We start from the raw sequence: 13,319 nt of genomic DNA, 5'->3' as shown, positions 1-13,319 counted from the left end.
TTTGACCTTGATTACCTAAGGTACGTTCATGTCAAAAAGGAGGTTATAAGAGTTATCCGAGCGTTATGTATGCAGCCTTTCAACGATCAGACAATTATATGCCACTGTAACTCATAAATATATCATAGTAGATATAATAAAAGGAATAAGAATCACTAAGTGTCAAATCTATTAATTCACTTCTGAAGCTCTGCGTATGATATTTCAGGTATGCAGTTCTTTAGAAGAATTACCATAATCGTATGTTCGTTACGGCTGTAAGTAAGTGTACCCGGGATAACGCCACACTATTATTGGCCGAGATAATCACATCTATGTGTTCATGTTTGAGCTTCTACAGACTTGTATTCCGAACCAAGATAGACGACTACGTTAACCTTTACTCGTCATCCTGACGACAACAGTTTCGTAGGTACTACCCAAACTACCCTAGACGTGTTATTCCCACTACCAATCAAGCTGTTATTTCCTCCTTCCTATTTAGTTTAAAGCTTTGGAGTCTTGACGAAACTTGTTTCCTAACCACGCTACAGTAAGCGCACAATCTAGGCAGAGGAAGACATTCGCAAGTCAGGAGGCATCGTGGTCCGCTAGATACATTGAGAATACACGTAAATATATGCCGCTTCGGTATTTTTGCGTCGTGATACAGCGTGTTTCTTCTGTGATTGGCGTCCGCTAAATGGTTGGGCCGAAACGTTTCGTCGGCTAACAGGTAGGTACCTAGCTCAGCCTCTGGGATTAGGTGGTACGCGTGAATATTGATAAATGTAGTCAACACACTAATAAGTGTCCTATCGTGTGTATTGAAATTTAATATCTGACTGTTAAAATACAAGAATTTTGAGAATCAAGTTCTAGAATTCATCATCACCATAGAACTATGGCGCAAGGGAATTTATGAACGATTTGTTCAATGGGCATCAAAAGTAGCCACTAGACCTGATATACTGTACCACAGGTGTGGGTAGGACGTACGACACGTGTGGGTTGTACAATGTACGTTCGCAAGAGGTAGCCTACAAGGTCTTCGTGAGGCGTCGCCCATTCTAGATCTGGTTCCTTGATAGAGCTTAGGTGGACATGAATGGAGGAACTCGCGAGTCAGAGCTTTAAAGTCAATAAGCGTAATACATTCCCGGTATCAAAACGCGAACTCAGGTTTTTGTAGCATAGATTTCTTCACGCTTTCTGCAAGGTGCATATTATTTACTTATATGTGGATTTTACCCTTCCAATCATGGGAAGTAAAGTTGGCAACTGACTCAAGCCAAAAGACTTCTGCCTTGATTTTCTTTCCTCGGGAGCCCTCGGAGTGAACCAACAACGCAAAGTGTTTATCCTTAAGTTTGGCTCGCTTGGGCGCCATTGTTCTTTGGTAGCCGGTCTATTAGCCGGTTGCGCGTGGGCACAGCCATACGTGGAGGTAACATTGTATAAAAGAGATGCAGTCGGAGAAGGCTGAGGGGAATATAAATGTACGTAACCGAGAAACGATAAGTCGAGCCGAAAATCCTCAGCCGAAGAGACCGAGGCTGACCGAGCGCGAACACCAACATACAGGTGATAGACCGCATGCTGACCGTACCCGACCGTACCCATTAGCTGAAATGTAATAACTGGATAATTTCATAGTTACCCTATTAAGCATCTTGCGCCATGTAGATCATCAATAATATGGAGCCTAATGAGCCTCACTTCACCTCCAAGCTTTCGTCCCAGGCCGGTCGAAACGAAAATGTCACCCATGGTATTATATTGGTGCAAACGCACCCAACACTGGATGCCGGCTGTCGTTTTTGACCATCCGTTTGCATAAGAGTCATATGTCATACTTCCATATAGGGGGTGTGACGGCTACTCGCATCGTAGACAATGCGCTTCTCAAGCCATCAAAGATTCCGTAGACCCCAAATATCGGTATTGTGGTTTATCGCCGAGTTGGCTGTACGACGGTACAGCAGGCTGCCGACCAGTAATAGATGTCTCCAAATCTACCTAACATGCCACAAACAAGAGATGAGGAGAATTATGTACGTTTACTCATGTATGCTACCATCCTTTTTGACAGCTGGAACGCCACATGATTCGAAGCCTCGCTTCCTATTAATGCGTAACATGCCATGTATTTATTGTGCACCAACAACGTCCCCTCCAGCCAACGGCTGTCCACTCCAGCCATGCAGCTTTGCGAACAAAGACATTGTGCATTATCACACATTCGCAGAATCGCGGCAACTGTTGGCTCGTTTAGCCTCGAGCTCTCAGCCAGCGATGATGACATCGATAAGTAGACCGGCTTTTTGCGTTCAGTTCGGCCCGTAGCTGCTAGCCCATAGATTCGCCCTGCTCGATTCGCTTCTACTTAGGAAGTCCTACCCTAGGTAGAGTTGGACGAAATGCAGAGAGCGAGAACTATGGCGAAACTATGGTATTTCCTGCCTACCTACCCAGCCTTGTGGGCTTTCCGACAAACTTGGAAGAATAAACACTGAGGAGTAGGTAATATAAATGTCCCAGTGCCATATTCTGTCTTTCCATTTCTTTTGAGGGTCGGACAATATGGGCGTTGCAACTCCATTGACAATTCTCGCACAACAAACATCTGTCACGGGACTTAATGGTAGGGCAGAAGGTTTCCGTACCCTTACGATAACCCAGTCCTCTGAGACACACGTAACGGTAATTCCACTGGGTAATGGCCAACGATGGACTCAGACGAAAGCGAACGTGGCAGTCCTCGAGACAACGTCTTCCACACCAACCCCGGCGCCGACTAGTTCTAGTGGTAACTCTGCTGCCACTGCCCTTATAGTAATGGGAGTTATCCTTGCAATATCTCTTTCACTTCTCATAGTATACTTTTGTTGTTGTAAAAACCGCAAAGGTTACTCTAGCGAACGCAAGTCGCCGAAGAAGGGCTATTACAATCGTTATAATCATCTCAAGGTCATTCGTGGTCCACAAGGTCTACCAGGTCCACCGGGTCCACCGGGGGTTCCTGGACTTGCTGTAGGCTTTCCCCGTGTCATGTAATATTGGAAACTAGCTAATATCTCCCTTCTAATGGGCACTAGGGTGCTCCAGTAAGTCTTTCCTATCATATGGATAGATTTTAATTAGCAAACTAACATAGTTACCCTCTCCAATAGGGGCTTCCCGGTACCCAGGTAAGCTTTAGATGGCATTTGAAGAAGTTATAACAATATAATTGACTTAGAAACTTAGGGACCACCAGGTGATAGAGGTCCTGAGGTAACTCCTCTTCACTATATAGGCTACTTGTAGTGGACAAACTAATCACCCCGTTTCCATAGGGGCAATGCGGTAGCGAGGGCCCACAGGTAAGTCACCACTATAATATAAAGAAAGCGAAGTAGTTAATTGACGTGCTTTTAGGGTATTCCGGGTGAGAGAGGTCTTCAGGTGAGCCTCTACATGCTAGTACAACGATAGCACTTATTTAACAAACTAATAGGGCCCGATTGGTGAAAGGGGTCCCCGAGTAAGCTTCCAATACTATAGAAATAAACCACAGTCAACCGATTAACATGTTTAGGGTCTACCTGGGGATAGAGGCGACCGAGGCCCCCAAGTAAGGCGTCATTATCACGTTAACTAATATTCAAACTAACATCATTTCTTAAGGGCCCTATCGGTGATCCTGGTCTACGAGTAAGCCTCAGGAATCTCGTATACTGTTTGTGATATACTAACATGTGTATTTAGGGGACTGCCGGGGAACGAGGTCCCAATGGGGCGGTAGGACGTAAGAAATTTGCCTCGCTTATCAAAAACTTGAGAACTAGCTGCTTTCATAACGATATATCTACCTTTTTTTGATCCTTTATCATGTTGGGAGTAATGCTAATTTCCATAAAAGCACAAGGGATACAGGGTCCACCTGGTGAGTAGCTTTTGTCACTTATAATTACTGGAACTCACCCCAAAGGGTTCGAATTAAATTACGCCATCAGCAAAGTTTTCTAATGGCATGATTAGGTCGCGACGGTCGTGACGGCCGCGATGGAAGAGACGGTCGAGATGGTATTAATGGTCAGGATGGCGCTGATGGTCGAAATGGCACCGACGGCCAAGATGGTGCTAATGGGAGGGACGGAACAAATGGAATTGATGGGAGAGATGGCACAGACGGAAGAGATGGCATAGACGGAAGAGACGGAGCTGATGGAGCTGATGGCCGCGACGGTGTCGATGGCCAGGACGGAAGAGATGGCCAAGATGGCATCAATGGTATCGACGGTCGAGACGGTACGGATGGTCGCGATGGTATTGATGGTATTAATGGTACCGATGGCCGTGACGGTACTGACGGTCGTAATGGCGTTGATGGCCGGGATGGTCAGAACGGCGAGAGAGGTGAAAGAGGTGAGAGAGGCGAAATGGGTGAAAGGGGAGAGAGGGGATGGAGAGGAGACCGTGGGGATAGAGGAGAACAAGGAGAAAGGGGAGAAATAGGGGATATAGGAGAGAGGGGAGAGCAAGGAGAGCGAGGTGACAGAGGGGAAAGGGGTGAAAGAGGTGAGAGAGGGGAGCGAGGCGAGAGAGGGGAGCGAGGAGAAAGGGGAGAAAGAGGCTTCCAAAGTGAAATCAAGTAAAGACAAGCATCTCAACATCTTCACTATACCCGTCTGCTAACCCATGCACAGCATTCGAGCCTATCGCCGACGATCGCGAGATTCAGACGCCGGACGACGACATCATAACTGTTGCCGGCACTGTAGAAACCACTGCGGAGGTTTCTGCACGGGCCATTGCGGCGGAAGAGCCTACTGCGATGGACACTGCGGCTGTTTGTGTCGTTGCTGCCACTAAGAAGACGTATAGAGCGCTTATAAGAATGAACATTTTACTACTACTACTACTACTACTACTACTACTACAGGATAGACCGCTCGGTCTGGGTTGGAGGGATTTAGTGCACCATGGTATAATAGCGCGGCGGTACTTCGTATAGCATTCATTGATCACTCACATTGGGAAGGTTGGCCACATTTTGATATGTATTTTCATAGCTACAGGATCGAGAAATGGACACATGGAATAAGATATATATCTCACGCATCTGAATTCTTATTGTATCCTCCCTGGCACTGCTGGGCCTAGTAAACTTCGTTACTTCAAAGCTTTTACTCATAAAGTTTAACGGTCGCCATTCTGGTTACCGCCTTATTTTTCACCCTTTTTGATTCGTACCGTCGCCAGGAGGATACACGTCTGTGTTTCAGAGCATCACTGTTTCCTTGGAATTCCTTTTAAGGTATATAATATAATAGTCTGAGTTAGATGGAAACGTTAAGTTGTATACTTACCTACCTGGTGTGCGGGTATTCTTTTCTTAGATTAGGATAGATGATGGGCGTAAAATATTCGCATCATCCTCCACGACGTAATATGTACCATGAAATCAATACGGCATGTAGGACAGAGGTATCATCATCGTCTAAAAGCATGGTCTATTAAGCGCAATTACCACCATGCCTAATTGCGATTTCATAGGTGATCCCTAGAATTTGGCCAACTAACCTATGGCTTCCATTGCCCGGAGGCCTTATTAGGCCTGGAATAACCCTTCAACTCCATGAGAATGCATATCAACGTAAAGATGCCGATTTCTCGACCATGGAAAACGCCAAACAAGGGTGCCCTTTTGTTATGTACAGACTCTCCCTATATATTCAAGTGTATTATCTCCTAAACGTGGCGCTCTTGCCAGGCTTCTCTCCGTGCATTTTCCTCGCGGGTTTCGGACCATCGATAGTCATCCCATAAGGGTTAAATCTGGCTGCCTGGGGAGCGCTGTTGGCAGCTCTTGATGCATTCAGAACAGATTTTGCCTTGCTGTAATCGAAAGGCTCATCCTCGTCCTCTTCGTCTCCTCCTTTCCCTGATATTTCTGCTGCATCAGTGGATGCTTCTTTTTTGGCTCGCCTGGTTAACTTCTTTGCTTGTCGACGCTCCTCCTTGAGGGCCTCTTTACGAGCTTTCTTTTCAGCCTTCTTAGCCTTTCTCTCTCTTCTCTGCTCTTCGCTGTCATCTGAGTCGGGAACTGCAATTTCATCCGTATCAAGGAAAGCAGTCGAAGTAGACTTTGGTTTGGATGGTGTATCGTCCACCTCTCCCGACTCGGAATCCGATTCGATTTCAGGCGCTTTGCGCTTTAAACCAGCTTTGAGTGTAAACTCACTATCAGCTGCCTGGTTTTCTTCTAAGTGAATAATCGATTCTTCCATTTGAGCGACTGGTTCTTGTGCCGGCGTATCTATAACCTCCAGTACCTTACCCGACTTAATAAATTGGGCCCAGGGGAGTTCAAACTGCACGGCTCGGGTCTTGGCGGTAGATGACTCTTCCCATCGACTACTGATCGGAACCTTTCCCCATAATTTCGATATCTGAGAGACTACATCCTGGATTCCCGAGGCTCCTGCATCGTTACTTCGTAATTGGGGAAGGACTGATTTCGCGACTTCACCAATGCCCATCGTAGGTGGCGCATTGCTACGAATAACCTCAGTAACAGTGGGTCCATTCACTCCTTGCGCCTTAGCTTTACTAATAATCTTGAATAGGTTAAATGCCTCACGCTTGGCTATGTGGGATGTGGAATCAACGAGGCTATGAAGGGCCTTAGGATCTGGCGGAATACGTCTGGCTATGTCGAAAAGCGTCGCATTACTCATCACAAATAGTGAGCTTTCATCTTCGCGACGGGCCATCTCGTCCCGCCATTTGTGCACGGCTCGAAATACAGCGAATTGCTCTTTTGAAAACTTCCCGGCAGACTGTCTTATGAGTAGGTTATACCACCCAAAGGGACCCTGGCCATTTTCGGCATCATATGTGGACGTTTCATGCCGTCGTAAGGATGTTTCTTTAGACCTATCGAGAACTTGGTTCATCAGATTGTATCCTGATTCTTCTGCGGTTTGTTGCAGTAACTCGTTGCGCATCATATCGTAAATATAGAGTAGATAGTGGGTATCTGAGCGCGCGTAGTAGAACATTTCGTCAGGTATCGGGCTGTATTCTAGTCAGCAAGGCTTAAGTACGATATGTATATTAGAACCATGATCAATTCATACCGTATTCTCCAGTCAGCTAATTGATACTTCTTGTCTGCATCGAAGTCGACGAACTTTTTTAGCAGATATGCAAGGCTCCTACTAGGATATTGAAGGGCTACTGCGGCCTCGAATGTATCGAAGAGCCCCACGATATAGATACCACAGTCTCGCTGTAGCCAGATGATATCCATGTAGGCACCATGAAGCACCTATTATCGTTAGACACTTGGATGAGATTGGACGGGAGATTATAACTAACCTTGACGATCTTCGGATCGGCGAACACCTCGTTTAAAACCTCGAGTTTGTGACGCCATGGCTGAAGAGTATCGACAATCCAATCCTTCTCGCGCGTGCTGATCTGCATCAACGATAGTAGACCGCTGTATGTTCTGAAGTCATGGTGTTCCGCATCGACAGCAATTTCGGTAGCAGTTTTTAGTTCTTTAAGCATATCTAAAACGCCCTCAAAGGTATTGACGAAGGTAGCTGTTGTGGTTTCGACGGGTTGATATTTAATGGGTTCTCGCGCTTGGAAAACGGCTTCTGGGTATTGTAGCTTGTGAATTTCGGCCTCATAAGGATGCTTGTATCTAATTTTATTGTCAGCTTGCTGCATATGATGGACTTATTTTGATATTCTGCCCCGAAAGAGTAAGACACGTACTGAGTTGCCTGATTATCGTCGACGAAAGTCCCTAGGCTCTTTTCGAGAGAGATAAGCGCATGCGGTTTCGCGGTGAGTATCGGCTTCCAGGGCAATGGGTCGAGATTGTTTGGTTTTAGTTCGAATGCATTCTGAGGTTTGATAATATTCGCGCGGCGAAGAGAGTTATCCAGTGTAGTCGATCTTGATTTCTTTTGTGGCGGCCCTGGCTGTTCGGTTGGTGCGGTCTTCCTCTTGATTACACCGGTGTACTCATCCAAGCAAGTATCTGCCTTTTCTAGCAGTGTGTCTATCACGTCGATAATGCGCGACCAATGAACATCAACATCGTCGCTATCCTCAAGAGCCGGGCCTTTCAGATCGGTACCCTTGGTTGCAGATGAAAGGAGCGATGTGGCTAGCGAGAGAAGGCGCGAGGACGTATCATCTAATTGTTCTTCAACATCCGGATTGCTTGTTCGTTGGAAGCTGATATCTTCGGCGGCAATCTGGTTGGTCAACCTAGTAGTGGCTACGAGAGCTGTTTGTATATTCTCCTGTACGGACTTGAAATCTTGAGGGGGGTCCATGGTCGCTGCTTAAGTGCTGCTTTTTGCTAGCGACAGGGAACCTGACGATAAAGAGTTGACGATGTTTAGGGATTAAAATGCGCTGGACCAATTCAAAAAATTCTAGCGCATAGGCCTAAGTGCTTATCGATAATGCATATGACTGGCGGAATTCCCGTTGCGGGGATGTACCTACCTAAATGTCACACATCCTACACGACCTTACTGCATGCGCTAAGATAGCGATAACCGTATTCTATACATCCTGGCATTAGCTGCAGCTGTCACCATCTTCACTCATCTCTTACTTTTTGATGGTATTTACTCTGTATATTACGAATCACGTGTTAGCGTTAATATACCAATATGTCTGCCTCTCTTGCGCCAGAGTGTAACGAAGTAAAGGAGTGAGTTACATATCCTAATAACTACAAATTTTATCAAAGCTGATGGCTGTAGGCGATACGACACTTGCTTTCTTAAGTGGTATAGCGAGAGTATGTGTGGAATTAGTATTCTATCTTTCTTGGTTCTGTCTAACAATCCCCAGAATACCTGCGAGGCAATGGTAAAGCGGACGACAATGAGTGCGCTAAGCATTTTAAAGATTATCAAAAATGTCTCCAGGTTGGTAACAAAACATTAAGCCCTTAGTTGAACCTATCGGAGGGATCCTCTGATTTTAGGATATAGGCCTATCACTAACTAGATACTAATGAATGAATGTACTTTTATAGGTCGCTCTTAAAGAACGAGGTATAGATAAGCTCCTGGACGAAGCAAGAGAAGATAGCAAAGAAGGCGATGCTCTTCATATGAAAAGGAAATGACGAAACCCGAGAGACGATTAACTGGGCCGCAGAAAGTGCCGAGTTTCCGAACTGCTCCATTAGAAATGGATAGGTCATTAGACTACGTACACCTAGAAGCTGAAATGCTTGAGCTGACTGCAGATGAGCCGTGGGTCGTTGGCTATATGAGATGGTCTCAGCCAGCCAGCCAATGTTATCCTTCTAAATCAACCCCGCGGTTCTTTGCTCGGCTTTTACCAACCGAGCTCAGCCTCACCGTGCCTTAGCTAAAGTGAGGATCGCTAGCAAAATAATAAGACCAAGAGGTGAAAGGAAATGCAGGGCAGGGCTATTACAGCGAAGCGACGTAACCGTAATATCTTGGCGGGTTATTAGTGTATGTACAGAGGAGGTAGCTTAGGAAAATGGGGGATCGGGGTAAGAGCTCGTATTCAGTACCCTTACCTACCTAGGTACCAAGATAACCCAGCTCCAACTATTTAAAATGTGTTAAGGCCCCTCTTGATTATCTTTACTGATTTCTCCCATCTTGTGTAAGCTCTTTGCTTTCCGTGAGTATAATATTTTTGAAGTCAAGGCTTACACAACACGTTAAGTTAATACCTTGGAAGTGGTAGGTTGAAATATTGAGCGACAATGTGTTATTATAACGTTTTACATACCGTATATAATAAACTCAACTTATTCGAACCCCATTTTTTGACATGAAAATGAGTCCAAGGTCATTGTCCAATTGTGAGGTTGTTTAGATAGGCAAGTATCGATGGGGCTGAATCGGTTTTTTTGGGTTGTCAAATAGTGGATCGGCGGATCGGAGCTTTGCAGAGCACTCGGGTCGGCCTCGACGTCAGAAGGGTGATCGCAACCCAGCTAATTTTCTATCGATAACCTAAAAGTACACGCAACATTGAATACGCAATGCAACCCTGCAAGTCTAAACTGCAAGGGGCAGCAACAAACATCTTCAACATTCAAGCTCGAAAGCTCAGCCGCCTTTAACCAATCCTCTCTCATTAAACCTCGTCGCTCGTTATATGTGTCGAGCCGGTTCACGGGTAGTAACTTAGAATACGAAGGACTAAGAAAACAACCTTGTGCGACAAATATTGACAAAGCTAGCGCAGACCCAACATCGCCATTGCCGACTGTGACTTCACTCGAGACGACCGGATAACGACCGACATTATTCGAGATAAAGGCAGTCAAAGCTATATTGCCGTAGGAGAGATTTCTGACTTGGAGGATTCATAACTACAAGGGTCTCCTTTACCTCCCAGCGCGAATATCCAGGAAAATACCAAGATTATAGGCGATGCGACCCGAATAACATTCGTTTCCGACTTCCTACATGCACCCTTTTTCCATCCTCACCCTTGCGATCTTCGTAGCTGGCTACATCACTGCTCGATGGGATCTGGTTACTCGGCTCTACGAATTGGCCGTTTTTGCCTGGGATAAAGGTGTTATTGTGAGTAGATGTCCTAATTGCCCACTACATTTGAGAAATAGGAGGCATGGATATCTAGTGAGAGGAATACAAAAAGGAGGAATATTTATCTAATGCTTGACCACCCTATATCTAGGCCCGCGTCACCCAGGGATTTGCTCTCTTGAGTTTCGCATTTGTCCTCATATTTATACCCGTGCAACACATTGCTCGAATAGAGGTCGATCTGGTATTGTTGCAACTTTCTTCCTAGTTCCGAGTTCAACTTAACTAATAAACAATTTGTAGCATCCGCGATCGCCTAGTCTTGGAATATCTGCTCGAGAACAACTTCGGCGCAGAGGCTCCTTCTAAGTGGAGTGCTCTGACGCTGGTCACCTGGTCATGCCAGAGCATGATGGACTGATGAGGGTATTTTGGCCGATCGACATCCCTACGTCTGATGCCCCCGGTGTTATTGTCGGCTGGAGGAACTCGAACCTCGATGTTGTTGTTATCGCTGTCTTGGACCATGTCGACGTGAGCTATTTGACCCTAGTTGTACTGCGGTTCTCTATTAACGCTATTATATCTTAGCCAAGAAGTGTCGAGAACGCACTGAAGACCGGCATTCTATTGAGGAGTGCGCCTCATCCTATACCCCGTATATTCGAGCTTTGTGGACAGTCGTCTATGCATGTTATCGGTACTACAAACCGCGAATCTAATATCGAGCCAGACTCCTCATGGGTGCGCGCCATCGTTGGACCGTCCCATCAAGTGCCCAAGATCGCCTGTACGAGAGCATCAAGCATTCAGATCGTTCTATTCGAGAGGCCAATTCCGCTTCGCATGCAATATATCTCCTTGAACCCGATTGCACTCTCGCTTGCTGACAAAGAGGATCATGCATCGCATCATACGTCCGATAGTTCCGAGGCTGAGGAAGAAAAACAGGAACGAAGGAACAAGCATAAAAAACGTCTCCTAGTAGATAAGTTAAGGAACCATTCCGTAGTAAAGCATACTCCTTCACTAAAGGATAGGGCTCTTGAGAGAATTGTCAATCAAATCAACTGGTCATGGGAGTTGGAGCATTTGCTGCAGAAAAACGTGCCACTTATTGGCACCAGGCCGAAGCGTACTCTCAGCGTCTCTGAGCGAGTGGTAGAACAGGCGGCGAACATGAGGGATTACATAGTCCTTTGGATATGGGACATGGTTATTCTCTACGCATTTCCTATAATACGTAGGGCCTTTGTGCTTCTTCTTCTTGGCCACCGATGTGCAGCCGAAGCTCTATTACTTATATTAGAATGGAGGGCTCGACCAAACTCGCCTGCCCTCAAGGACGTGTCTGCAACAGCTCAGCAAGTGGAAATACGTCTCCAACAATTCTGCTATTGGCCCATGCAGTATGTCAAACTCCGTCTACGAAAAAATGACTGGGCCAGTGTCACGACCAGTCACCCAGATTACATACGCTTTTATAACAGTCTATGGCTCGTGGCCAACGATGTCATTATCGGCATCGCCCTCGGTTCATACATCATCGACAACGCCGAGTGGGTGGCTGACACGATAAGCATGCTTCTGGGCAGTTATACTATCGACCTGCTACGGACTAGTATTTCTTGGCTCATGGGCTGGCCTGCTGGTCTGAAACTGAATAGCGAGTTGGCCTTGTTTTTGGGCGACTTGTTCCTTTGGGTTATTGATTACTGGTCTAGTTGCATCAGCACTTTAGAGCCCTTACTGCCTCACATGGTCTGGTTCATTGGGTTTTCTAGCTTTGCTGGAGCTAGTATGCCTATTGCGCTTTTTTCCGATCTGCTCTCGGCCCTTACGATTCATATTTACTCGTTTTATCTTGCCTCAGCACGTATCTTCCACTGGCAGTTAACGATTTTGCTTTCCCTTTTCCAGTTATTTCGAGGCAAGAAGTATAACGTATTGCGAAATCGTGTCGATGCATGCGATTACGATCTCGACCAGCTTCTCGTCGGCACCATCTTATTTACGCTCCTCTTCTTTCTACTGCCAACCGTTGTTGTGTTCTACCTTAACTTTGCCCTAGCGCGCATGGTCATCATATCGTTCAAGGCCATCTTCGACACACTGCTCTCTTGTTTAAATCATTTTCCATTGTTCGCGTTGATGCTAAGGGGTAAAGATCCTCGGCGTCTCCCAGGTAAGTTCTATGAGAATATTTGCCTACCATGCAACTTTGTAGCTAATCTCAACATAGGCGGCATTCGTTTTGAACTTCGTGATACCCCATATAGACTTAGTGTTAATTGTACATCGACTCTACCTTCCCTCTCGCAACCCACCTCCATTATTTATGTAAAGGTTGGTTATATGCTAATTGTTTCGCTGTGATGGATAATCAACTAACATGATACAGCCTATACCTCTCGCGTTTACAGCCATGTTTCATCAATACTTCCAGATGGGCAGCCGTATTCGCAAACACTACTTATCACCTCGAGTGTTATTCTGTCTCTTTACGGGCCGTTTTGTTCCACCGATTCATAGGAAAGCCCTCTACTCTTTACAATATAGTATGCTCCCGGCGCGTAGGGCGGGTATCATGGAGATGTGGGAAGCACTAAATTCGTTACCGGCAAAGAAGCGACCTGTAAATGTATACGCATATACATTCGCCTCTACCGCAATCGTGGACGGACGACGGCATATGAATGGACGTGCGGGAAGAGGTTTCAATAAGGAATATGATTAATGAGACATTTGGCGCTTGGGCAATATAGACAGTAG

General features: G+C 45.9%; 5 protein-coding genes across 5 annotated transcripts; 3 read left to right on the top strand and 2 right to left on the bottom strand.

Moving 5' to 3' along the window:
• Window positions 1–1,174: 1,174 nt before the first annotated feature.
• On the bottom strand, window positions 1,175–1,989 carry F4817DRAFT_247441 (uncharacterized protein). Its single transcript, XM_049299121.1, has 2 exons — window positions 1,640–1,989; window positions 1,175–1,578 (listed from the first exon to the last, which is right to left on the bottom strand). The coding sequence occupies exons 1-2, from the start codon at window positions 1,831–1,833 to the stop codon at window positions 1,344–1,346; spliced, it is 429 nt and encodes a 142-aa protein (XP_049155432.1). The 5' UTR covers window positions 1,834–1,989; the 3' UTR covers window positions 1,175–1,343.
• A 295-nt stretch (window positions 1,990–2,284) lies between these two features.
• On the top strand, window positions 2,285–4,471 carry F4817DRAFT_349068 (uncharacterized protein). The gene is made up of 11 exons (XM_049304780.1): window positions 2,285–3,012; window positions 3,078–3,086; window positions 3,153–3,170; window positions 3,229–3,255; window positions 3,318–3,344; window positions 3,400–3,426; window positions 3,479–3,505; window positions 3,560–3,595; window positions 3,649–3,675; window positions 3,730–3,907; window positions 4,003–4,471. The coding sequence occupies exons 1-10, from the start codon at window positions 2,563–2,565 to the stop codon at window positions 3,841–3,843; spliced, it is 762 nt and encodes a 253-aa protein (XP_049155431.1). The 5' UTR covers window positions 2,285–2,562; the 3' UTR covers window positions 3,844–3,907; window positions 4,003–4,471.
• A 983-nt stretch (window positions 4,472–5,454) lies between these two features.
• F4817DRAFT_349064 (ribonuclease H-like domain-containing protein) lies at window positions 5,455–8,478 on the bottom strand. The gene is made up of 4 exons (XM_049304779.1): window positions 7,756–8,478; window positions 7,348–7,681; window positions 7,107–7,297; window positions 5,455–7,044 (listed from the first exon to the last, which is right to left on the bottom strand). The coding sequence occupies exons 1-4, from the start codon at window positions 8,322–8,324 to the stop codon at window positions 5,709–5,711; spliced, it is 2,430 nt and encodes an 809-aa protein (XP_049155430.1). The 5' UTR covers window positions 8,325–8,478; the 3' UTR covers window positions 5,455–5,708.
• A 191-nt stretch (window positions 8,479–8,669) lies between these two features.
• F4817DRAFT_319574 (putative mitochondrial distribution and morphology protein) lies at window positions 8,670–9,133 on the top strand (the record flags this gene model as incomplete). Its single annotated transcript, XM_049301078.1, has 4 exons — window positions 8,670–8,710; window positions 8,763–8,800; window positions 8,854–8,930; window positions 9,041–9,133. 4 exons carry the CDS (start codon window positions 8,670–8,672, stop codon window positions 9,131–9,133), a joined length of 249 nt encoding a protein of 82 aa, XP_049155429.1.
• A 1,330-nt stretch (window positions 9,134–10,463) lies between these two features.
• On the top strand, window positions 10,464–13,284 carry F4817DRAFT_361337 (Gpi1-domain-containing protein; the record flags this gene model as incomplete). The annotated part of the gene is made up of 6 exons (XM_049306397.1): window positions 10,464–10,583; window positions 10,699–10,791; window positions 10,923–11,081; window positions 11,139–12,732; window positions 12,790–12,893; window positions 12,949–13,284. The coding sequence occupies 6 exons, from the start codon at window positions 10,464–10,466 to the stop codon at window positions 13,282–13,284; spliced, it is 2,406 nt and encodes an 801-aa protein (XP_049155428.1).
• Between the last annotated feature and the right edge of the window lie 35 nt (window positions 13,285–13,319).

Source organism: Daldinia loculata, assembly GCF_022478755.1.
Source record: "Daldinia loculata strain CBS 113971 unplaced genomic scaffold F4817scaffold_62, whole genome shotgun sequence".
NCBI lineage: Eukaryota > Fungi > Ascomycota > Sordariomycetes > Xylariales > Hypoxylaceae > Daldinia > Daldinia loculata.
Note: the sequence above shows the minus strand (reverse complement) of the source record. Positions and strands in the feature narration are given on the sequence as shown.

Excerpts from the sequence above, each read along its gene's own strand:
- F4817DRAFT_247441 (XM_049299121.1), bottom strand. The coding sequence starts at position 1,833 with ATGACATATGACTCTTATGCAAACGGATGGTCAAAAACGACAGCCGGC. Across the intron at positions 1,579-1,639 it reads GGCGCAAGATGCTTAATAGG|CATGCGGTCTATCACCTGTA; the intron begins GTAACTATGAAA and ends GGGTACGGTCAG.
- F4817DRAFT_349068 (XM_049304780.1), top strand. The coding sequence starts at position 2,563 with ATGGGCGTTGCAACTCCATTGACAATTCTCGCACAACAAACATCTGTC. Across the intron at positions 3,427-3,478 it reads CGGGTGAGAGAGGTCTTCAG|GGCCCGATTGGTGAAAGGGG; the intron begins GTGAGCCTCTAC and ends ACAAACTAATAG. Across the intron at positions 3,676-3,729 it reads TCGGTGATCCTGGTCTACGA|GGGACTGCCGGGGAACGAGG; the intron begins GTAAGCCTCAGG and ends ATGTGTATTTAG.
- F4817DRAFT_349064 (XM_049304779.1), bottom strand. The coding sequence starts at position 8,324 with ATGGACCCCCCTCAAGATTTCAAGTCCGTACAGGAGAATATACAAACA. Across the intron at positions 7,682-7,755 it reads GACGATAATCAGGCAACTCA|ATACAAGCATCCTTATGAGG; the intron begins GTACGTGTCTTA and ends CAATAAAATTAG. Across the intron at positions 7,045-7,106 it reads TTAGCTGACTGGAGAATACG|CCCGATACCTGACGAAATGT; the intron begins GTATGAATTGAT and ends ACTAGAATACAG.